This window comes from Henckelia pumila, chromosome 2 (assembly GCF_033568475.1).
Source record: "Henckelia pumila isolate YLH828 chromosome 2, ASM3356847v2, whole genome shotgun sequence".
Taxonomy (NCBI): domain Eukaryota; kingdom Viridiplantae; phylum Streptophyta; class Magnoliopsida; order Lamiales; family Gesneriaceae; genus Henckelia; species Henckelia pumila.
The window spans coordinates 3,058,753-3,085,122 of record NC_133121.1 but is presented as its reverse complement, the minus strand read 5'-3'; the positions used below and the strand labels follow the sequence as shown (position 1 = coordinate 3,085,122).

Genomic DNA, 26,370 nt, shown 5'->3' with positions numbered 1-26,370 from the left:
AAGGTGGTCGCTGATACCCAGCCTGAAACTGCCTATTACCCTGCTGCTCCCTCTGGATCTCTCTCCGACCCTCCTCGGAACGCAAGGCTCTACTAACTGCAGACTCATAAGTAAGGACGTCTGCCATGCGAACATCATGCTTGATATCCGCCTTCAATCCCTCCACAAACTGCCTCAACTTCTCCGGTGGACTGTCTGAATTCAGAGGCACAAAGCGACAGCCCCTCTCGAACTGTCTCACGTACTCAACTACTGACTTGTCCCCCTGACGGAGACTCATAAACTCCCGGATCATGCGACTGCGCACATCCTCAATAAAGTACTTGGCGTAGAAGATACGCCTGAACTCTGCCCAAGACAGTGTAGGAAGGTGAACTCCCCTGGCAGCACCCTCCCACCTTAGAGCTGCGTCTCCCCTCAGCATATACGTCGCACAGTTCACCCTGTCGGCGTCTGTGATCCCCATATAAGCAAAGATGGACTCCAGAAAGCGAATCCACCCCTCAGCCACCAAAGGATCGGTGGTACCAAAAAACTCCTTGGGTCCCTTCTTCTGGAACCTCTCAGCAACGTCCTCCTCATGGGACAACCTAAGACGAGTAGCCTGCTGCTCTAACAGAGCAGTAATCCCTGCCATCATATTCGCATTGGCCTGCTCCAATGCTACTAGAGGGTTCTGCGGAGGTGGAGGTGGAGGTGTAGGTGGAGATCCCCCACGTCTGTTCATCGGTCTGGGAGGCATTCTGCACCACCACATATTTCTTTACGTAAATCGCCATGCATAACTAAGTGGTTTAAAAGTAATGCTAACTTAAATTCTTAAAAAAATAAAACATGCTATAAACACTTAAAACTTACAGACCGGTAGCGTGGATTTCTGAGCTCGCATAGCAGTAATAACCCCTCCAAGAACCAGGCTTTGATACCAACTAAAACGACCCTAACTCTATAATTAATAAATAAATATGCGGAAATTTTTTTTTTTTTTACTTACTAAATAAAATATATACATATATGCACATACATATATGCACAGAATAAAAAGATTTAAAAATAAATAAATAAATAAATAACTTAAATAAAAATGCATTCTTTAATAGAATAAATATCTGAGTCTACATTTAATTAAAATACTGGTCATGAAAAAATAATTAAAAACTGCATGCACTAAAAATATTTAAAAATAACATTCCAAAACCCAACCACTGAAAAATACTTAAAAATGTAACATACTAAAAATATTCAAAACATGCATAACGACTCAGACATCTATCACGGTCACGGGGTCACTGCATGTCCGCTCATATGTCCTCGCCGCCGGTAGGAGCTACATCCTCCTCTACGTACTCACCTGCACCATACCAGTGTAGTGAGCCTAGAGACCCAACATGCTAACATACCAAGGGTTTAAAATAATTTAAATCAATTTAATACTAATACATAACGTATACATGAATGAGCATGCTTAAAAATATCATAACATATCATAACTTAAATTAACTTGAATAACATAATCCATAAATATTGTTGAGCAAATTATTTTCTAACATCGCATGGTTGTATCCGTAGTGTAACCTTAAATCATACATTAAATACTGATCAGCGTGGAAATCAACGTACGTGGCGGTGACGAATCACCTCTTAAATTGGCAGTAAACTGCCCTTCAATAGTTCACATATGGGGACGAATCCCCCTCAAATTTCAAATTGTCACACTACTTCAACTTCCAACATAAAATATTTTCTTATTACTCAACCTTAAACATTTAATCATACATAAAATTATTTCATGAATGCATGTACTTAAATAAAATGTGTGTCCTTCATATATATTTAATTTAATTTCATACTAACATATACATATTAAAATAACTTCAATGAATAAAAATAATTAAATATATAATCAGGACACATGCAATTTCTCATGGATTGTACTGGACTGCTGGCCCTAAACACTCAAGCCCATTTACTTAAATCTGGCTCATTAACACTGAGACTGGCCCAATAACATACTTAAGCCCAATAAAAATTATTCTAAGCCCAATTAAATAATTAATGCCCATTAAAATATTCTAGGCCCAATAACAACTTAATCTGGCCCAATAGCCCAAAGACTGGTCCAATAACTTCCATGGGCCCTAAAGCCCATAAAAATTAGTGGGTTCACTTAATTAAATTAATTAAGCCCAAAAGAATTTAAATGGAACCCAATTCATTTTATTTCTAATTAATTGGCCCAAAAACTCATTAAATCATAAAATACTTTAAAATTAAAAAGACTCGAGCCCGGCCCACCAACCCGGACCCGGACCAACCTAACCCGACCCACTACCCTACTGACCCGACCCAGGCCATAAACCCGACCCGGAACCAACCCTAACCCTAAACCCGAACCCCCTCTCTTCCCTGCAGCCCGCGGCCGCGAGCAGCAGCCCTTTCAGGGCTGCTGCCGCCCTGCTCCGGCCGCCCCTGGCCGGAGCCCCGCCGCCCAGACGTAGCCCACGTCTGGGCGGTTCGAACCTAGCCCATGCCCAAACCCCATGCACCCTGAGCCACCGAACCCAAGCCCCCTTCCACGAAGCCCTAATCTGCGTCTCTTCTTGGCCGATCCCTTTTGACTCCAAGTCTGGGCTCGTTTGGCTCGAGCCACTCGAGCCACTCGAGCCTAGACCCATCCTATACCCCTTACCAACCGTAACCAGCAGCTAGAACCCACCATGTCCTTAAAAAAAACGTGAGATGAATGAGTATACATGTAAACAAGCTTCAACCACAAATAACTCGACCCTCTTTTCTGAAAATTCTTGAAAGTTTTTGATGCATACACAATACACACACTAAAATAACTGATAGGCACGAAAATAAGGAAAGAATCATGCCTTGCACCGAATTTGAAGAAAAAGCAACGTGTAAAACGATTCCGGGACGACGAGCAACCTTGAAACTTCGAAGAAATTCGGCTATGGAACCTCCTTGGCTGTGGTTCGAGGAAGAAGATGATGGATATGGGGTGGGGTGGCGGCTGATGGAAAATAACGTGGGGTTTGGGTAGATTAGGTTTTGTTTTTGTTTTAATTAAAATATAGGTTAATTAAATATAGATAAAAGGTTTTAAATATAAAAATATACAACTTAAAATTTCAAATAAAAGTTAAAATCTGATAACTCAATTTAAAATCCCGAAATTACAATTTAAGGGAATTTTAAAAATAATTAAAAGTCATTAAAATGACTAAATTTGGATAAAAATGGACTCCTAAAATTATATAAAATTAAATACTAAAAATTTTGAGGTAATAAAACTCAAAATAATATTTTTGGGCTCTAAAAATGCTCATGGAATAAATTGGCTAGAAAGTTGTCATCTCGTCCGTCCACGGTTTCGTCTACGCGATCAAAACAATTAAAATACTAAAAATCGTAAAATCACTAATTATGGGTTAAATGCTTAAAAAATAAATTAAATCATGCACAAATAATTCACATAATTATTTAACCCATAAATCACAAATTTAAATAATTAAATATCCTAATTATGCATGCGGATTTACGTATTTAAAATACCGGGTGTTACAGTATACTTGAATCAATTTTTTATTGCAATATCTTTGATCATTATTCCAAAAAATATCAAGATGTTATCTTTTTCATAACGTGAAGTAACAAACATCTTTGAAAGTAAGAATAAGTTGATGTGGACAGTAAAACTAGCAAGAATATTCAAATAATAACTGAACAGAAAATTATTAATAAATTAAATATGCTCACAAAAAATGCCCAAATAAGTAATATTAAATTCAAATATAGGCAATCCCCATCTCAAGATACCGGACACTCCATTAATATTCCATCTTTGGACAAAATATTAACTTGTAAATGGTATCTTGGTGTAGTAATCAAATACTAATCATAATAACATATCAAATAATAAATTTTCCTTTGGGCCGATTTATTATTCATATGTAAAACCAAATAATAATCACATATTTATTACCACAACTGCACATGTAATTCTGTTAAATAATAACCTTCCTTTGGGCCGATTAATTATTCACATAAGTTACATGTACAAAACCTTTTATATTTCAAAACAAATTAATTTCCACAATAGAGGTCACTTTGGCGACATATTGCTTCAATCAATTTATCCCAAAATATATATACCTTAAATGTTTCTTTATTCAAATTTAATATCAAAAAAAAAAAAAAATTGACCCTTTTCTTAAAAAATAAATTTTAAGTATTTTGGCCAAATTCAATTATTTAACCATTGATCGTAAGATCAATGCCGACTGGCGGGCAAATCAGACAATGTACTGGTCATTGGTGATCTTTTCGAGTTGGATTCCCGTATATTCAAAAATTAACTGACCCATGTATATTGATCTGATAAACTTAATCCATAGAAAATAATCAATTAATTCAAATAATGCACACCTCATAAGGGATAACGAAAATTGATAGTAAATAACATGTCAAATAATAATCTTCATTTGGGTCGATTATTATTCACATGAAAACCGAATAACTATCCCAATTTTACCCTTATTTAAACACATATGTAATCATATTAAATATTAATCTTTCTTTGGGCCGATTAATACTCATAAAAATTACATATACAAAACTTTTTTATATTTCAAAATAAAATTGATTTTAATCAACTCATTTTAAAATATATAAAAATAACCTTATCATTATTTGAATAATTTAAAATTTAAACATTTAAGCCAAATTATCCTTAAAACCCAAAATAAAATGGGTTTATAACCAAATTATCTGAATATTATCCGAAAATCATGCGATGGGTTAGAAAAATTTACCAAAAAATAATTTTCTGTATTTTCGATTTTCCAGAATATTTTTTTTTTTAATTTTTCGAAAATTCGAAAATTGGGCCGAAACTCTAACCCATCTCCACCTTCTTCAACCTGCCGCCGCCGCCGTCCCTTCTCCAGCCAATTCCGACCGGGTAGAGGCAGCCTACATGGAGGCGACCACCACGGTGCCATCACCTGCCCCGATCGTCCCCTTATCGGCCGTAAAAAGTTTTCTCAACTTTGAAGCTCCCGACCATGGCAGTCGAAGCTTTGGCTTCAAAATCCGACAACTATGTGACGGAATCCGGCCAAAACTTGGTGCTAAATTAGGCGTTTATTCATGGGCAACAAAACACCTCATGTGCCGTCGCCGGAAACGGCCTGTAGATCGGCCTATTTGGGCGATTTCCGGCGGCCCCTGAAACCCTAATTCGAATTTTCCAGTTTTTTTTTTTTTAAAAAAAAACGAAAATAAATTAAAATAATCTGGACTGAAAAATTCGAATTTGATTCGAACACTGTAATTTTCTGTTTTCGATTAGGCTAAATCGAATATAAACCGTATCTCAATGATTTAAACATGAGTGGCTCTGATACCACTTGTTAGGAAAAATTCCCGATAAACTTAAACCCAGAATCATCATGCTAAATCATCAAGATAAAATACTGTAAAATTAAGCGGAAGCGTACCTTAATTCTTAACCATTGATACCGATGTAGATCTGCATGGTTTGGCCTTCCAGATCAATACGATTTGTTTTGAGAGTTCCTTCAGTTCTCTCACGCTCTCTAACTATCGATGGATGGGAATAGAATAGAATGACTGTGTCGATGTGAACATCGTGTGATCTGCGGACCATAACCCTATATTTATATTTTGGGATTATATTTAAGCTCATCAATCAAATAGAAAAGCCCATTAGTATCTACACATTAAAGGTCAACCCTATTAGATACATTAAAGCCCAAATAAACCGAAACTTTATTTAGATCACTTTTAAGGGCTAACTTTATTTGACAGTTCACACCACATAATTATTTACATATAAGCTCAACGTTGGATTTATGATCCAACACGTACATATTGTAGCCTAAACATTTTTAGCATAGCTAGTTCGAGATTTTTCACGTTAAAGTTTGATATAAATAAAGCTTATTTCGAGTGGATTCATTCAACAAACTTTGGGTATTCATATTTTTCTGATGTGTCTGTTTTAATCGTAGGTGGACCTCCAATGATTAGTTGAAAATTATACATAGAGCCTTTTTTTAGGAAACGATAGGTGGAAAAAGCATAGCATATATTCAAGAATTGGAGACGTAACTTCCTAAAGGTTCACATATTAGGAATATTTTTAATGATTTACAAGTCTATTATTTTTGTGGAAAATGGCATGTGAATCTCTCTATATCATCACTTACATTCATTGCATGCCTAGGATGGTCCTTATCACAAGTTGAAGAAATACTTTGAATATTCTAATTCTAAACGAATCTATTATTCAAATTTCGAATTTTGCAAATACATATAATTTTGACGGATATTCTAGATTGATTACTGTTGAACTCGGTGATAAAAATATTATAACGATCAATCAAAGTTATGGTTTGAAATTATTATAAAAAGTTCTCGACAACGAGTCATGAAAAAAAATTATTTTAAGAAGAAATAGCGATTTTTGGTGTTTTGCATGTATTGGATTTTGATAGTCTAATTAATGAAACTTATATAGGTCTTAGTAATATAGCTTGACTTCTTTTATACTTTTTTTGTTTTTCATTTACTCATAAAAGTGCTGATAGTAGTGATAAATGTACATTATTATGTCAGAATATTTTAGATGAAAATGAACTACAGATACAAGAAAAGTCAGGTTCTAACAGTATCAAGATTACTTTAACTAATCCGGTTTCCAAAATTCAAATTCATGCCAACAAATTTTTCCTCAAAGCCTTGCTAGATCTATATAAATGTTTATTACTTTTCCGTTTTCCCAATCATCATGGATCCGTTCCAAATTATGAAAATATCATTTCTCTGTCTCGAACATAAATTCTTTGTTATCTTTAAATTATTTAAGGACAGATTCCTTGTGGATTCCCCCATAACTTCATGTCCAACGGCTAAAATCCTTCATGCTCGTAGTTATCATAGGCCCAACCGTCACCAGCCCGTCAGAATAAGGGCAAGCCAATTTCTTTTTTCTTTTTTAATTGATAGATCTTTTTTTTTTTTAGTTGATAGACGGGATTGTTTTCGAGCTCGAGTTCACTTACCAAATTTGAAATCTTAGTATCACATGAGCAAAGTCAAACCTTTGAAGCCCAAATCTCTCCTATATGTAATAACGCCATTTATAAGGTAAGGACACCTTTTTTTTTTTCAGTGAACACAATATACAAGGTCTAAGAACAATCGTTATCTTTAGATTATCATTAGATATTACTCCGAAGAGGGGAAGATAAAGTGGAATTTCTACCATTGGTGACTACTCGGGTTTAGTTTGTTTTCTTGATCTTGAGGAGCTATTTGTTGTATCTTTACATAAATAATGGATTTTTTTACAAGTGGGGTTTACCGTTTACCATTTCCCATGAAGTATTGTTAGGACTTGGGACAATAACTAGAAATGAAGATCCAAAAAATGATGGGTATCAATGAAGATATTTATATTCTATCACCATATCCTACAGAATCCTCCAATGGCAAGTCAGATATGCACCTCGCTTTTTCTTCATATTTTTTATAATTTCATGCAGCCACATACATACATTATTGTGAATTCCCGTAAACCTTTTTAAAATTACATTTATTAATATATGATACGAGTACAAGAGAGACAATTATAATAATGCACAAACCTCAATTTACTTCATTCCACTGAAATTTGTAAATGTTTTGATTTATACAACAAAACCCAAACACTAAATAGCACCCAACTGCCTAAGAAAACCAGACCACAAAGAAATCCCAACAAAGCAACAACTTCAATTCCAAAGACAAAACAAAATAAAAACCCTAATTCCTCCAGTTCCCATCAGAGTCCCCGCCCCTTGAGGAGTACCCACGGTCTCCGCCGTATCCTCCGCCTCCTCGGCCACCTCCACCATACCCACGATCACGACTACCACCATAGCTGCCACCGCCTCCACCTCCATAGCCACCTCCTCCTTCACGACGGCCATATCCGCCACCGCCTCCACCTCCTTCGCGTCTAGGACCGCGGAAACCTCCGCCTCCACCGCCTCCATTGCCTCCACCGCTCCCACGTGACTGAGCCTCGTTCACGGTGATGTTACGGCCGTCGAGATCTTGGCCGTTCATCCCCTCAATAGCGTCCTTCATCGACTGCTCATCCTTGAAAGTAACGAATCCGAAACCCCTGGATCTCCCAGTCTCGCGATCGTTGATAACCTGAGCACGGAACGCAGATCCGCCAAAACAACGTCAGATCCACACAAAATTCAACACAAATCCGAGGCCAACAAAAAAACTGAAAAGCAGATTCGATCTTCGACCCCTTGATGAAAAAGAGGAAGATGAAACGTACCGTTTCAGGAGCAATTATAGTAACACAAATAGTAACACAGTAACTCAGTAACAGTAACATTTTTTAGTAACAGATCAGATCGAATCCGGTGAGATCCGATCCCTGCGACAACGGACCTTCGATTCGATGACATCGCCGAATTGGGAAAAAGCTTGCTCAAGGGATTGATCGGTGGTTGCCCAGGCAAGACCACCTACAAAACACCTGAATTCTACATCTGCGTCCGCCATTGATACAACAAATTTTAGAGAAGAGATCAGAAATGGGGAGCCGCCTCTAATTTTTTGTGAATTTATGGTGGAATATGGGCTTTATATAGTTGGGGGAAGCTAGGTTTTCGGGGGTGCCCGAGCTAAAGTAAGCCGGTGCGCATTGCGCCTACGTTACTTAGGCTAATGGGGATTAACCATGGTTAAGGACAGTCACCACAGTTTTTTATTATTTTTTTATGCAGTTCGTTCGATTATATTATTTATAAGATAATTTATGTAAAATTCTTTCGACAAAATAATAATTTTCATAATCAGATATTTTTTCAATGATAATCGTTATTCGTCCGTCGAAAAATTTCAAATTATTTATTCAATCGAAATCTTTATCAAAATTATGATAAAAAGATAAAATGTTATTACATAGTGATACTTAGGATCTGAATGTATAAACTTGAAAGTTTAAAATTACTTCATGAATCACGTAATTATAAATCAAATTCTAATTAATGAAGTTTGATTTTATCAACAAAAAAAAAAACAAATCAAATTTTTGAAATATTTATTTATTTATTTTAACAATAAAAATGTGTCTTTAATCTTTTTGAGAGTTTGATTGTAGTTATAAACTATTCGAAGACACAAGCTATATATATAGCATACAACATATAAAAAACCAAAATAATACAAATTAATTACTCTGTATAATCTTTTATTTTAATTAATTAAAATTTTTTACGAAAAAACTATATATATTTTTTCGTATTCACAATTACACATCACGCGATGCAAATTTATATTTATTTATAAATATAAACCTTTCCCTTAACCAGGGTTTAAATAAGAGCCGAGGAATTAATTTGTTAGTGTTCGAGTGGGCCTACGTCACGTGATGCGCTGCTAAAAAGATAGGCACCGAGGCATTGGGATTGAGATGTTTAATAAATTTAATTTAATTTATATATTTATTTGATTTAAAATATATAATATCTTATCCGAAAAATATCTCCTTCCAATCTAACACTATCTCGATGGATCTCGGCTCCTATTAAAACAAATCAGCCATAAATTATTGCATTATATGATGAGTTATTATATATTCCCGAATCAACGGTATGCATATTATAATTATTTACATTTTTTTGAAAATTATCGAAATTTAAATATGAATTATATATCTTTACCAGGAATAATAAATGATCTATAGATGGTAAAAATATTAAAGTGGGAATACATGAGATTTGTGATACAAACAAATACATATTTTTGAAAGGTAACGACTTTGGATTTCCGCGTAATAAAAAAAAACAAATACATAGTTTAAAAATAAATGAAGGTGGTGTTTTTTCGATATAATAATGAAAATTTTGATTTTATTAGTGAATAATAAGATCATAATGATAATAATAATAATATTTGTTTTCCATTTTTCTGATTGATTTATTTTTTATGGATTTAGTTAATGCATTAGTATTGGGTTAAACTCTTGGGAAGAAAACATAAATCTTCTATATGGGCTGAAATATGATGTCGAGCTAATTGGGCTGGATCTAAACTAGCATCAATACTGGGCTAACTTCGAAGCTTGAGCCAATTTATTTGAGCCTGAAATAGGGTCCACCAAATATTATTACAACACTTCTTTTGGGCCGGGATGAAGAAAATTCCTTTGTAAATTGTAATGGTACTTGAATTGTGTTGGCGTGAAATGTGGATATATATATTAAGAGTCATTTTGCTTCTCTTTCTTTTTCTTAACTTCAAAACTTTTATTTTACGCTAGATCGTGATATATTATATGTGATGTATATGTTATATAAAAAGGGCATGAAGTATTTTTTTAAAAAAAATAAAAATAAAAATTTATTAAATTTTTTAATTGAAAAAATAATATAAAAATATTATTATAATACAATAAAATTATGTAGTTAACTTGATCGATGAATGGTGTTTTACGTAAATCAAAATTATGTCATGATTTTCTGTAATTAGTATAAAGTATTATTGTATTATAACATGTGCACGTAACTTTTATATTTAGTTTTTTCTTTTATTTTTTTAGAATTTGTTATTATTTTGATATAGTTTTTAATTATAAATTAATAACAATGAATAAAATGTATTAAATATGTAATTTGTTTGAGATAATATGTGAACATTTTTGAACTTTTGAAGTGGTTGAAATATAGTAGTTATAAATAAATTAACAGTTTATTTTAAAAATTATTAAATAAAAATATTGATTTTTAAAGTTTATTTGTGTATTTTTTGTAACAATTATTTGACGTAACAAAGTCTAACCACTAAGATTTATATGATTCCTATATATATACAGTACACATATACAAAGATCATCATTATTTATTTATTTATTTAATATTTTAATCCCTTTTCAGAACGTGTTATTATGGAAAATATCTCCATGTTTAAATTTTCTAAAGTTGATTTTAGTGACTTCATTCTATATATCCTTGACCATGTCAAAATTTGTTTATCCGTCGTTTTAATTAAATTTTGATAGTGGACGCAAAGGTGACATGTACTCTACAATTATAAAATTGCGAATAAAATGTACTTGATTTTTAAAATTAGTCACACTACTTGTATATAATAAGTATCTATGTTATCTAAAGTAATCAAAACGTAACGTTTGAATTGTTATATGATTTAAAAGATTTGAATTATACAACAATCATCTGCTATAACTTTTGATAAAATGTCGAATGTCTAATCCTATATACAATGATGTGAACTTGTTTGACAATCCAGGGGGTTCAAAAATGTGATTCATGATGAAAATGTATTAAATATGAAAGTTTTAATTTTTTGTTGTCGATCAAGTTATCATTAACGAATTGATTGGTTTGCTTCTGTTTTGGGGGTTTTAAAAGGAAGTATTTTGTAGAATTAATTAAAATGTATCCATGGTTTCAATTTAGATGTTTGAATTATATATCTTCGTAGATGGTACGAGTTATTGGACTATTTCTTAAAGAATATAATATATGGTTTGCATTATTTTAATGTTATACTACAAGAGATTAGTTTCAGAAGATGCTGAAAATAATAATCGTATCAAGTAATATAACAAAATTTAAGTTTAAGAAAAAGATACAAATAATTATTAATAATACTTAAAAGATTAAAATTGTTTTTGGAGACCTAGACGAGCAGGATCACATTGACTATTATTATTAGGCGGATTGAGAATGTCTTATCTTTTAATACGAATCAAAGTACATTAGTTACTAATAACGCAAGAAAGTTAGCATAACTTCATACTTTAAATTTTGACCTTGGACTTTATTTTAATTATTTGCTGGATATTATTTTAAAATTTTAACTGCATTTAATTATCTAAAATAAGTATATTAATGTCAGTAAATTTGTAAGACCGAATGCTACTTGTTTTATCATTAGTTATATATACTTTAATATATAAACAATTATTCCACGTCGGCAATATTTATATAACACCTATAACTAACACCTCTTCAATTTTCCACACCTTTTAAAAAATTGCGATACCATCGACATATTTATCTATTTTTTTTAATCCAATTATTTATGTTTTTAAATTTGCAAAAAGTTACGATAAACAATGCAAATACTTATCGTGCGTAGTATTAGTTGTGTGAACTCGTGTGGCACTTTTAGAGAGACGTTTCAAATTAGAGTCGTCGAGGATGGAGGCAAAATAGTGGGCTAATATCATTCACATTTTTTCACACGTGTGAAAAAATTATATATAATATACATTTATATATTTAAATTAATTCATTATTTTTAGAATTTAAAATAAATCGAAAAAGGATATTACTGAAAACATATATATTAAAAATAAATAGAATAATAAAACTATAAAATGAGGGATTATGTTACATGATTAGCACTTTTTAATCATTTAATTTAATTAAAATATGAGATTATGTTTTAAAATACGAAAATATTTTTTTTAGAAGAAATACGAAAATATTTTAGACAAAGAAAAAATCGTTACACCATATATATCTATATCAAATTTAATAACCTTGTCGACTTTTAACAATGTTGACTCCATACAAGTACAAGTTCGATTCTAATGAAGTTGGATATGATTATTATGATTATGTCTTATATCGGAATCGGACCTAATTTACGTAATTATAAAATTAAAAACAACGAGATTTGACCATTTTTTTAGTGTGCAAATTGGAAGAAGGCTTTTGACTTTTGACAAAAAGCTTGTGAGGCTGACAATTTAAATTTGTCAAATATCATTAAAGAAAAAAAAAAAACAAAATGTGTGGTTCCACGACATAAATCTATTTTAATAGACAAAAATATCTTCTTCTTTTTCGAATCCAGATGACGATGAAAAAACATAAAACAAAAACCAATAAAAAATTGTTCATCAATATATTTCAAAACTCAACAATGTGAGAAAATAAAAATTATACCATATGGTTGAGTGTTGACAAGGAAAAACTGAAGTGATTATCTGGTTTGGTATTTATCTTGAATAATACCAAATCAACATAATTACTTCAATCTTATTGGTCAATAATAAATAATATGATTGAATGATTCATATCTCAAAGCAAAGAGAGTGATCTCGAGTCAGAGTTAATGATGCCTTAATTACTCAAATTTTTAAGTGCTTACTGGTAATCATCAACATAATCATAGACGTGACAGAGTGTGGAGCATTATGCCAACGCTGTTTGTGTAATCTATTTTATTCAATAATATGTACTATTATATATATATATATATATATATATGTACAAAACATTTTTTATGCTAAAAATGGAACTATTTTATGAAAAAATGGCGAAAATTTGAATGCCAAAATAAATTTACCAAAATTCGTAAAATACCAAAATTCAACCTTTGATAAATATTAGATGCGTACACGCGTGACAGAATTAGCAGAATATCTGGTATTTCAGTGTCTTTTTATTTGTAAAAAAATAAAATAAAATTAAATTAAAAGTAGAAATAGCGTGATTTAAATACTAATCCCCAAAAATAATTCAGTGTGTTTGGCAGAACATGGATTGAAGTGTCAAATTTTAATATTTCATCTAACTACTTGATCTGATCTATCTATTATTCTAAATCCATGTTCCAAAAAAAATTTATAAAAAAAAAAACTATTTTCGAAACGAATTCGGTGTAATTAATTCTCTCTAAAATTATTCGATTATTTTACGTCTACCCTTCTTTATTTTCTATTTTTCGTTATATATACCTAACATTTATATATATATATATATATATATATAATATCATATTGTAAGCATTAGATCTAGGCACTTGATTTTATATTCATCGCTCATCGGTGGAGATCAACCTTGTATTTCATGCATTTACTACTATTTAAAATACTCTTATATTCAATTTAATTCAACATTCATGCAAAATAATTTGATCTATATGATTTTGTCATAAAGTTTTTTTTTTCTCTCATCTGCCTCAAAAATTCGAGGTTTATCCATCTATCTATTCTATTTAAATTAAATAAAATTAATATGCACTTATTATGAAAAAGCATAATTTATTAAAAGATCACCATAAATTCAACTTATTTTTCCAATATATACCAGTCGATTATTTCCCCTCCACGTATAAATGTCACACACGCATTAATTAGTTTTGATTATTGTGTTAAATACACATATAATTTCAATAAACATTAACTCTCTTACAAGAAATTTATAGAAAGAAGGAAATTAGGTGGCAAAATTATATGCTTAATTACTGTATTTGAGTGAAAAATAAATATGGGATCCTTGCCCTATAATTATTCCACCGATCCTGTCACATTCTCCTTTTACCATCTCCACCAAACCATCCCATTTTACTATTTTAGTGATATTATTGGTAAAATAATAAATCAAGAAGCATGTGCCACAGGCTGTTAAATATTTATTGTGTTGCACAAACTAATCCGAACCAACTTTCAGAAATATTAATCATGATTTATTGCTTTCTAGCTTGAACCATACACAACTCTTTAAATGAACTCTATATCAAAATATTATTTTGAATGTGGAGGTCTCTAGTGATACAGTTTTACATATTTTTATTCGTAAGACGGATCATCTTTCCCGTATTTATAATCTCTACTATATTATAATACTTGAGTATATGATAAAAACTGTATTAGTATGACAATGATATCAAATTATGTTTATCCATTGTTGCTCATATATTATGTTCATTGCCCTTATATTATGTTCAATTTCAAACTCTCCACCTCTTCTCTCCTCGCCACTCACATTTTGGAATAAACTCATTCGTTTCAAAATCTCAATATGTAATTTTTACTAATTTTCACCCCGTGTTTTATGTATTAGATTAGGTATTTATGTATTAGAAATTATTATGTATTAGATATTTTTAAATTTGTAATTTCCGTCCCGTGTGGCCACGACGACTAGTAAAAATAATATTTTTTGACATAATAATAATATTTTTTTATGAGTGACTCAAATAAAAGATCTGTCTCATAAAATTGACTTGTGAAACTATCTCACATTAGTTTTGGTGATTTTGAAAATTTTAGAAAATATAATTGTTCCAAACAAAAGGAAATATAATGCATGTGTTATCATAAAAAATATCAATTCGATATACGTGGAAAAGACAAAACATATTTTGATATATAACTTTTTATTGTTTTTTTTTTTTTGGCATTTGAGAAAGGTTGATTGCCCCTTTCCTGAATAGATAGCATAGCACAGATACATTATGAATTTTAAAACCTGGATCAATAATAGATTTATTATAAAATTTATTTATTTATTATTATATAAAATATAAAAAAACATGATTGTGTAATAAATAGGTGTCCATGATGTACAACTAAATGCAGAGAGAGAAAGTACAATATAGAATAGCAGTCGAAGTTTAAAAGCTTAGCTGGATTGGGCGGGATTTTCGGCGGTCAATCCATTTTTAATTAGATCCAAACCCGATTCAGTGGTCCATGCTCCACTTGCCTCACCCTTTATATTTTCATACTTACCCACCCACTTAAAATCGGGCCGGATCCATTAACAGGGTCGCCCGGTGTAAATTTTTTAATTTTTTTAATTTAATTTTTTAATCCCGGACTCCCGGTTTCTCTCTCTCTCTCTCTAAGAAGCAGCAGTGCCAACTCTCGAAGCATTCAGTATTGTCACCCAATTCTTTCTCCGCCTACCTAAAATCTCAGTTTTTGACTTTTTTTTGTTTTTGTTTTTGATGATAAATCCCTTCTATCTTTTATATCCTTCGTCAACTGAAAGATTGTAAGGGGGTTGAGAGAGAAAAGGGAGTGCGGTAGAAAGAGAAAATGGAAAAAAGTGATTTTGTTTTTTTTTCAAGTAAATGGAAAAAAGATTAGAATTTGAAGAATCGACGAAGAGTTCTGATTATTTTTTGTTCATTCTCAGAAAGGTAAACTCAACAAAGAGTGTTCTACGCTTTTCTTGGACCTTTTTGTTTTGTTTTTGTAACCTTTGAATAAAGTAAATGCATGCTCTTTTGTATAGTAAGAATCCCTGAATTATTGGTGTGGGATTGAGTGTTTTGCGCTGTGTATGTGTAAATGAATGTGAGGGGGCTTTTTCTCGAAGTTCAATGAAGGTGCAGCAGAAATGGTGGATCGGTGGAGCGGTGTGGTTTTCGTTGTTTTAGTTGTGTTATTGTCGTTGTTTGGTTGTACATTAGAGCAGCAATTCTCGGTTTCAACGCAAGATAGATTGGCTTTACTTCAGCTGAGATCTTCACTAGGGTTGAAGGCTAAAGAGTGGCCGATAAAATCGGACCCCTGCACAGTTTGGGTTGGTATTCAGTGCAACAATGGCCGGGTTATGGGTATCAACATTTCAGGGTTCCGGAGAACTCGGAGAGGAAGCCAAAACCCTCAATTCTCAGTGGATGCCCTCCAGAATTTGACCCTTTTGTCCTCTTTCAACGCCTCAAATTTCTTGCTTCCCGGGCCGATTCCGGGATGGCTGGGCTTGCAGCTCGCCTCACTCCAAGTGCTTGATCTCAGTTCTTGCTCGGTTACTGGTGTCATTCCGACCACTCTAGGCAATTTGAGTAGCTTAGCTGAGCTGTATATATCTGATAACAATCTCACTGGCGCAGTTCCGACCAGTTTGGGTCAGTTATCTCGCCTTTCTGTTCTCGATCTTTCGAGAAACATGCTTACAAGTTCAATACCGGAGTCTTTTGCCTTGCTTGGAAACCTTACTTCTCTTGATATGTCTGCAAATTTCTTGTCTGGAGTTATTCCTCCGGGTATTGGGACTCTGTCTATGTTGCAGTTCTTGAATCTTTCTGGGAACAGTTTATCGTCTTCAATACCGGCACAACTCGGTGATCTTTCTAATCTGGTTGAGCTTGATCTCGGATTTAATTCTCTCACAGGGTCGCTTCCTCTGGATTTCAGGAGTTTGAGAAACTTGCGGCGAATAGTAATTGGGAACAACGGTCTTTCAGGAACACTGGCTGAGGATTTATTTCGTCCTCTGACTCGATTACAGATTCTTGTTTTGAGTGGGAATGATTTCACTAGTGATTTTCCGGCTGTGTTGTTGTCTATCCCTACACTGCAGTTCCTTGACGTGTCTTGGAATAACTTTACTGGTGGGCTGCCAAATGTGACTTCAAGTTCCAATTCTAGTGTTTTAGCTCTTAACATTTCTCATAACCTGTTTTACGGAAATCTGCCTATTGTATTCAGAAGCTTCAGTTTTATCGATGCATCAGGCAACTATTTCCAAGGCACAGTTCCGAGTAATGCTCGTGACAACTCTTCTCTTGGTTTGAATTGCCTCCAGAACGTGGCTAATCAGAGAAATGCGTCTGAATGTGACTCATTTTATTCGGAGAGGGGCTTAGTGTTCGATAATTTTGGATCCACAAATGGCACTGAAACTCCTCCTGCAGAAACCCATAAGAAGAGTCACAGAAAAGCAATAATTTTGGCTGCTGTTCTTGGTGGTGTCGGGATAATCTCTGTCCTGGTGATTTTATTAGTGCTGCTGATTTGTTGCAAGAAAAGGAGAGGCGTAATAAACCGACGTGACATTGGTGTGGGGCCTGTTCCTGCCGGTGGAAGCCCACCGCCTCCGGGGACATCATTAAATTTTTCAATTCTCGGAGATACGTTTACCTATCAGCAGATTCTCAAGGCCACGGGTGAATTCAATGACTCAAATCTAATAAAAAATGCTCGATCAGGTGATCTTTTCCGCGGAATCCTTGAAGGTGGAATCCCAGTAGTAATCAAGAAAGTGGATTTGAATCCAATGGTAAAAAAGGAAGCACACATGTTAGAACTAGACTTTTTCAGCAAAGTATCCCACCCTCGATTCGTACCACTATTGGGGCATTGCTTGGAGAACGAGAACGAGAAGTTTCTTGTTTATAAGTTCATGCCTAATGGAGACTTGGCCAGTTCTTTGTTCAAGAAAACTAAATCTGATGATGATGGTTTGCAATCACTGGATTGGATAACACGACTCAAAATAGCAATTGGAGCTGCCGAGGGTCTGTGTTACCTGCACCATGAGTGCACCCCGCCACTAGTTCACAGGTACCTATTTTTTTTCCTTGCCTTCCGTTTACCTATTTAAAATAGCATGGCTGATTTTATCGTCTTATCAAAACTTTGAGACAAGAGCTCTTTGCCGATATAATGGTCAATAGACAGCATGCACCTTAGAGCTTTGCTCTTTTCTTGCTAAATAAAGCATGTTATACTGGTAAATAAAGCCACAACATTTTTGTAGAGAAAATATCAATTAAAATGCAAGTTCAAAGTGACTGACATTAGTCGTCTATCTTGAATGCAATGATAACTATGCAATTCTACCTCCTTAATCCTCTTCTTATGATAGAATTGGTTTTTGTATTCTTGAAGGGATGTACATGCCAGCAGCATACTACTTGACGATAAATTTGAAGTAAGATTAGGAAGCTTGAGTAATGTTTGTGCTCAAGAAGGCGATGCTCATCAAAACAGAATCACAAAATTGCTACGGTTGCCACTGTAAGTAATTTTCTTTTTTATGTAAGCTACTTGAGATGTTCTGCTACTTGACATTAATGTTAAAAATAGCGTTAAATTCGAGCCTTGGTATTCACATATTTTTGTATTTATTATTAGTCATACATATTTTGTACTTCTTAATCATGGCATTTTTGGTGATTTCAACATTTCGAGAATTTTAATGATGCAATATTTTTATTTCTGTATATGAACCTGATTCAACGTGTTTATGATTTATTTTGCAGGTCATCAGACCAAGGTGCATCAGCAAGCTTCTGTAACTGCGGTTTTCTTTGTGTCATCATCTTTTTCCTGTCTATTTATTGATTCATTATTTGATTCTAATGACCAGGTATGCCTTACGCTACATGTGCCTATGATGTGTACTGTTTCGGGAAAGTTCTGCTCGAGCTCGTAACTGGTAAACTTGGCATCAGTTCATCGCCTGATTCCAACATGAAAGAGTGGTTGGATACAACCCTACGTTGCATTAGTATGTACAACAAAGAACTCGTCACAAATATCGTGGATACATCACTTGTCGTAGATGAGGATCTTCTGGAGGAAGTATGGGCTATGGCAATTGTTGCGAGATCTTGCCTTAATCCCAAGCCTTCTAGACGCCCTCCCATGCGTTACATACTCAAAGCGTTGGAAAATCCATTGAAAGTCATCAGGGAAGAAAATACAGGTTCGGCTAGGCTTAGAACCGTGTCATCCAGAGGGTCGTTCCATGCTACTTTATTCAGCAGCTGGCGGCACAGCTCGTCAGATATGGCAGCTGGGACTTCTCGAAAAGTTGAACGAGCCGGAAGTTTCAAACACTCGGGGACAATGGGGTCTCAGGGAAGTGGTCATAATGGTGACGGAAATGGTAATGGTCATTCATCCTCAACCAGGCGACACTCTGTCGAAATTTTCCCAGAACCTCAGAATGAGCATGATGTAGAGAGAACGAATGATAACTAAAACGGAAATTCATTATTCTTGATTCTTGGTGGAAATCTTTGGTTGTTGGTTTCCCTGTACATTCTTCTTCATCTCTGGGGTTTGGAGTTGAAATTTAATCAGTGTTTGTTCCTTCCCGGGTTCATTGACATTCACGGAAAGGGCTTGCTCGATTTCAAGAAAGGCGAAAGCAGGTTCTTTACATGTTTGAGACACCCATTCTTTTCTGGGAGAGAGTTATAAGAGTGCAGAGGTGGCAAGGGAGTAATTTGTGTTGAAATTTTTTGGCATTTTATTGATATTTTATATTTGTCCATTGGTGAATTGTAAATTATTACACTGCTAAGTGTATTTCCGAATTGGGAGGGGAAAAAAAAAAAGAAAATTGAACGCATTGCTCATTTGCTTGAATGATAGCACACTGCACATTTCTTCTTTTTTCACAGACCAAAAATTTGTTTCCTTTATCCATCTTTATTTATTCTTTGCAAAGGAAAAGGTAAAAATAATAAAAACAAAGGTCCCGCCGAGATTTGAACTCGGGTTACTGGATTCAGAGTCCAATGTCCTCACCACTAGACCACGGGACCGTTCTTGCAGATGTGTTGGCTTTGTTTTAATATATCCAAACTAACAAATTAAATTAAACACGATACTCCCTATACAACAATATTTGTACATCCATTCATACGCAACAAAAAAGCAATAGAAATATTCAATTTATCAATATATCATGATACATTAAATTCATAATTACGGTCAAAATCGATGTACAATATATTATATATTGATTATACCTTTAACATTACTACAAATTAATCAAAAATTAACTTCATTGGAAGCACTTATTTGAGTTAAACAATACATTATTCAACCACCAACTTCTACGACTCCAATTTGCCCACGAAGCTAGACGCGTTTTATGGAAATTATTTCCCCCAATTACTTCTAAAATTCCAAACAACTTGCGTTTTAATTTTATAATATTTTTTTCTCAAAAAAATTATATAATCTCTTTCAAACATTTTATATTAAACACTTTTATATTTTATTTTTCAAAAAATTTTATAAGCTTTCAAATGATTTTTAAAGAGAAAAATAAACTTAGCCATAAACTTAGACCTTAGTGTTGGCGAATTTTAAATCGGATAAAATGCAAGAAATGATTACTTGAACGCAAGCCTGCAACAAGCACTCGCATATGTTTGGGTTCAACAGCGAAGCGCATTATAATTTTGTAAGTATTTTGCAGATTATTTCATGCAGCATCTAAAGTATTTTTTTTATATGATATGGCATAATATTAGTTCTTGGATTATCTATCGGCACATATGTTAAATTTCATAAAAATATGATGAACCCACATAATATAATGATATATATTAAAATACGGAGAAAAGTACTCTAGTCTCTAGGTATAGCAGCATACACTAACTCATATTTTGCATTCAACCAACTTTCCTTTTTCAGTTTGAATGAGTGGTTTAATTTATTAATCACCCACTAAAATCACATCGCAAAAAAGTTTATAAGTAATCAAATTAATAAAAATGTTACGAATCCCAACAACTGGAACCAATTTTGTCACATAATCGGGATCGACCGAATTGGATTTTTTAATATGATTGAAAAATGGTTGAAAGTAGTTAATTAATATGTTTAAAGATAAGGTAGATTGGTTAAAAAAAAGATAAAATATTTTAAAATGTGAAACATTTAATATATATTTGTAACGACAAATAAAATGTTGTTGAAAATATATATAAATATATATTATTATTTATTGTTGAATGTTGAAGGTTGAAAGTTGAAAATTGAGTTGTAAAATATTGAAAATTAGTGTGTGATGATGTAATTAATGATGTATTAATTTTTGACTAATCTCCAATTGAGATCTATAAATAGGTCTCTCCATTTGTGTAGAAAAACACAATTGTGAAGAGAAAAAAATTTTATAAAGTGTAGAATTTGATAAATTTTGAGTTTTTGAGTTTTTACTTTTTACCGTAAATTTTTACTTTTTCACAACACGTTATCAGCACGATCGCTCGAAGGTTCTCTATATTTTCCGACGCTCCAAAATACAAGAAGAAGTCAAAAATATTCAACAAGTAAGAATTTTTATTTTACTGTTTATATATTTTTTTGTGTATATATTAATATATAATATCATGTTATGAAAAAAAATAAGTTTTTTTTCAAAACTTGTTATAAATCCTGGGAGGATGTTAAGACGACATCCCACACTCCCGGTAAGGGATACGACAAGTATAAAAGCCTCTAAGGTTTTTAAACAATAACGTGATATATATTTATTATGTATATATATTAACTATATTAATATATAATTTCATGTTATTATATAAAAGGTTGTCTATGACACTGACCTTATAATAACGTGATATGATATATATTATTGTGTATTTATATACTAACCATATTTGTATAATCTCATGTTATTATATAAAAGGTTGTCTACGACACCGATCTTATAATAATGTGATATGATATACTATACCTGACTTTATACTAACTATATTGGTATAATTTCACAACATTATATAAAAGGCTGTCTACGACACTGACCTTATAATAATGTGATATGATATACATAATTATTTAATTATGATTATCATTATATGCATTACATGATTATCACGAATTTTTATTCAACACATACTCAATTTTTTCTTTACCCCCATCGGTCACAAACGGTAACAAAACGGCTAGTTTTTGCCCTATAAATATGTTCACTCAAACTCATTTTCAATCACACCAAATTCATTCTTTCTCTCAAAATATTTTATTCTCGGTTTTTTCGAAGATGGAGATGATGACATTTATAAGGATATTTTTCATAACGACTATGATCATCATGCTCACGAGTCTTTTACTCACCAGCGATTTTCCAACACATATTTTTTCTCTATTTGTATACGCACTTGTAATTTACGTTCTTCCATTATTTTGTATTGTCATATTTATGAAAATTAACTAATAAAATGCATTGTTATTTTCTAGTACCACCATGTCGAACTTGGCGAAACTCGAATTCATTGCACTTGATATAACCGGAAAGAATTATATGCCATGGACCCTCGATGTAGAAATGCATCTCGAGTCATTGGGTCTTAACGAAACTATCAAAGAAAATAACATATCATCCTCACAAGATAAAGCAAAAGCGATGATATTTTTACGCAGACATCTTGATGAGGGGTTGAAATGTGAATATTTGACCGAAAAAGACCCAATGATTTTGTGGAAAGGGTTAAAAGAACGTTTTGAGCATATACGGGAAGTTATACTTCCGACCGCACGAGATGAATGGAATACCTTAAGATTCCAAGATTTTAAAAAGGTGAGTGATTATAATTCTGCGATGTATCGAATTGTCTCACAGCTGAAATTTTGTGGGCATAATATTACTGAGATGGAAATGCTTGAAAAGACATTTTCCACATTCCACGCATCAAATATAACTCTATAACAGCAATATAGAGTGCGTGGATTTTCAAGATACTCAGAACTCATCGCATGTTTACTCGTGGCGGAAAAGAATAATGAATTGCTCATGAGAAATCATCAGTCCAGACCTACTGGTTCAACGGCATTTCCTGAAGCAAATGTCGTAAGTAAAAATGAAAACCAAAATCAAAGATATAGACAAGATTTTGGTCGAGGTCGTGGACGAGGACGTGGGCGTGGACGTGGACGTAGAAATGATCGCGGTCGTGGTCGAGGCCGTGGATTTGAAAATAAAAGAGATAGTTATTTCAATAACTCATCTCAAAGGAACGTCACGAACCACCCACAAAAGAGGCAGCATGATACTACGGGTGAAAATGAAAATCATCCAAAAAGAACTGAGAGTGTTTGTTATAAATGTGGCACTCCAGGACATTGGTCAAGAACTTGTCGAGCCCCTGAGCATCTGTATAAGCTCTATAAAGATTCAATAAAGGGGAAAGAAAAAGAGACCAATTTTACTGAAAACATTGACCATGCAAGTGGTTCAATGAATTTAGATGCTGCCTACTTTTTGAATGATTTCGAAGATATTGATTAAATATACTGGTGGGAAAAGAATGTAACAATGTAATTTTTATTTTATAAAACATATTATATTTTGCATGTATTGTTTGCATGTATCTTTCTTAATTCATTTTATTGCATATTGTTTTTGAAGATCATTATGGAAAATGCTATGATCAAAGATGGAAATAATGCACTGGAAGTTTGCATACCAGATAGTGGTACAACGCACACTATCCTCAGAAATGAAAAATATTTCTTGGAATTAAAACCAACAAAAACAATGGTGAATACAATATCAGGTCCTGTAGACTTGATTGAAGGATGTGGCAAAGCACAATTTTTGTTACCTAATGGTACAAAATTTTTGATAAATAGTGCTTTATATTCACCACGATCACAAAGAAATTTGTTGAGTTTTAATGATATATATTCTCATGATTATGATACGGAAACAATAACCGAAGAAAATGAGAAATATATGTGTCTTACTACATATAAATCAGGAAAGAAATATGTAGTTGAGAAATTATCAATGCTCCCTACTGGATTGCATTATACACATATAAGTCCAATCGAATCAAATATGGTTATTGGAAATTCTTCAATACTAACAAATTGGCATGATCGATTGGGACATTCTGGTTCAATAATGATGCGAAGGATTATAGAAAATACAAGTGGTCATCCACTGAAAGACCAGAAGATCTTTCAAAATAATAAGTTTCAGTGTAAGGCATGTTCTGTGGGGAAACTTATTATAAGACCATCACCAGCTAAAATCCAAAAGGAATCACCCATATTTCTTGAACGTATTCAAGGTGATATTTGTGGGCCAATTCATCCACCATGTGGACCATTTCGATACTTTATGGTATTGATCGATGCCTCTAGCAGATGGTCACATGTATGTTTATTGTCCACTCGGAATGTGGCATTTGCAAAATTGATGGCTCAAATAATAAAATTGCGGAATCAATTTCCCGAATATACGATCAAGAAAATAAGACTTGATAATGCTGGAGAATTTACTTCCCAGACTTTTAACGACTATTGTATGTCGATGGGAATTACTGTTGAACATCCTGTAGCTCATGTTCATACACAAAATGGATTAGCTGAATCATTGATTAAACGTCTGCAGTTGATTGCTAGACCAATGATTATGAGAACGAAACTCCATATTTCTATATGGGGACATGCAATTTTACATGCTGCTGCATTGATTCGCATCAGGCCAAGTGCATATCATAAACACTCCCCATTACAGCTTGTATTTGGCAAAGAACCAGATATTTCTCATTTGAGAATTTTTGGATGTATGGTGTATGTGCCTATTGCACCACCTCAAAGAACAAAAATGGGACCTCAAAGAAAGAATGGTATTTATATCGGCTATGATAGTCCATCAATCATTAGATATCTTGAGGCTCAGACAGGCGATGTGTTTACAGCACGGTTTGCTGATTGTCATTTTGATGAAAATAACTTCCCAATGTTAGGGGGAGAAAAGAAACACATCGAAAAAGAAATCACATGGTATGTACCATCATTATTACATTTGGATCCTAGAACTAAACAATGTGATAAAGATGTACAGCAAATTGTGCATTTGCAAAGAATAGCAAATCAAATGCCAGATGCATTTGCAGACACAAAAGGGGTAACAAAATCATATATACCTGCTGTAAATGCCCCTGCTCGAGTTGAAATTCCAAAGAAACAAAATGAAGACATTCATGATGTCATAAAACGCCTGAAGCGTGGAAGGCCAATCGGTTCAAAGGATAAAAATCCTCGGAAAAGAAAATACATAGAGAAAAATGATGATCAGAAAATAGAAAATGGTGTTCCAGAAGAAACACACGATGATGAAAATATTTTGTCAGAACCACAAACTGACGAGAATCATGAAATCTCTATCAATTATATTAATACTGGAAAAATATGGAACCGAAAGAATGTACAAGATATTGATGAGATATTTTCGTACAATGTGGCATGTGACATCGTAAATGAAGATAATGAACCAAAATCTTTTGGTGAATGCAAAACTCGAAAGGATTGGTCAAAATGGAAAGATGCCATCCAGGTTGAATTAAATTAGCTAAATAAACGTAGTGTTTTTGGACCTATAGTCCTTACACCTAAAGGTGTTAAACCTGTTGGGTACAAATGGGTTTTTATTCGAAAGAAAAATGAGAAAAATGAAATAGTGAGATATAAAGCTCGACTTGTTGCACAAGGTTTTTCTCAAAGACCTGGAATTGATTATGAAGAAACATATTCTCCTGTTATGGATGCAATTACGTTTCGGTATTTGATCAGTTTAGCAGTGTCTGAAAACTTGGACATGCGTCTAATGGATGTTGTTACAGCTTATTTATACGGATCACTTGATAGTGATATATACATGAAAATCCCTGAAGGATTTAAGATGCTAGAAGCACAAAGTTCAGAACCCAGAGAATTTTATTCTGTGAAATTACAAAGATCATTGTATGGATTAAAGCAATCCGGCCGAATGTGGTATAATCGGCTAAGTGAACACTTGATGAAAAAGGGATATGTAAATGATCCAATATGCCCTTGTGTTTTCATCAAGAAAACAACATCGGGATGCGTGATTATTGCTGTATATGTTGATGATTTAAACATCATTGGAACGAATAAAGAAATTCAAGAAGTGATGTTATACTTGAAGGAAGAATTTGAAATGAAAGACCTTGGAAAAACCAAGTATTGTCTTGGTTTACAAATTGAACAAAAAGAATGTG

General features: G+C 33.2%; 2 protein-coding genes and 1 non-coding gene across 4 annotated transcripts; 1 reads left to right on the top strand and 2 right to left on the bottom strand.

Annotated features, from left to right (window-relative positions):
* Positions 1-7,670: 7,670 nt before the first annotated feature.
* On the bottom strand, positions 7,671-8,668 carry LOC140881757 (glycine-rich RNA-binding protein-like). Of its 2 annotated transcripts, none has more exons than XM_073287311.1 (2): positions 8,488-8,668; positions 7,671-8,235 (listed from the first exon to the last, which is right to left on the bottom strand). In XM_073287311.1, exons 1-2 carry the CDS (start codon positions 8,599-8,601, stop codon positions 7,840-7,842), a joined length of 510 nt encoding a protein of 169 aa, XP_073143412.1. In that variant the 5' UTR covers positions 8,602-8,668; the 3' UTR covers positions 7,671-7,839. The 2 variants fall into 2 exon arrangements, with proteins under 2 accessions (XP_073143412.1, XP_073143413.1); XM_073287312.1 differs by having other exon boundaries at positions 8,372-8,511.
* Positions 8,669-15,725: 7,057 nt separating this feature from the next.
* LOC140880725 (probable LRR receptor-like serine/threonine-protein kinase At2g16250) lies at positions 15,726-19,946 on the top strand. The gene is made up of 4 exons (XM_073285413.1): positions 15,726-18,154; positions 18,482-18,610; positions 18,856-18,869; positions 18,963-19,946. Exons 1-4 carry the CDS (start codon positions 16,206-16,208, stop codon positions 19,577-19,579), a joined length of 2,709 nt encoding a protein of 902 aa, XP_073141514.1. The 5' UTR covers positions 15,726-16,205; the 3' UTR covers positions 19,580-19,946.
* A 130-nt stretch (positions 19,947-20,076) lies between these two features.
* TRNAQ-CUG (transfer RNA glutamine (anticodon CUG)) lies at positions 20,077-20,148 on the bottom strand. The gene has a single exon. It is a non-coding gene; the product is annotated as a tRNA-Gln (tRNA).
* Between the last annotated feature and the right edge of the window lie 6,222 nt (positions 20,149-26,370).

What these genes read in the sequence shown, in the direction of transcription:
- LOC140880725 (XM_073285413.1), top strand. Translation starts at nt 16,206, where the DNA reads ATGGTGGATCGGTGGAGCGGTGTGGTTTTCGTTGTTTTAGTTGTGTTA. An exon ending in ACCCCGCCACTAGTTCACAG is followed by an intron (nt 18,155 to 18,481) that starts GTACCTATTTTT and finishes GTATTCTTGAAG; the next exon opens with GGATGTACATGCCAGCAGCA.
- LOC140881757 (XM_073287311.1), bottom strand. Translation starts at nt 8,601, where the DNA reads ATGGCGGACGCAGATGTAGAATTCAGGTGTTTTGTAGGTGGTCTTGCC. An exon ending in GCGATGTCATCGAATCGAAG is followed by an intron (nt 8,236 to 8,487) that starts GTCCGTTGTCGC and finishes TTCCGTGCTCAG; the next exon opens with GTTATCAACGATCGCGAGAC.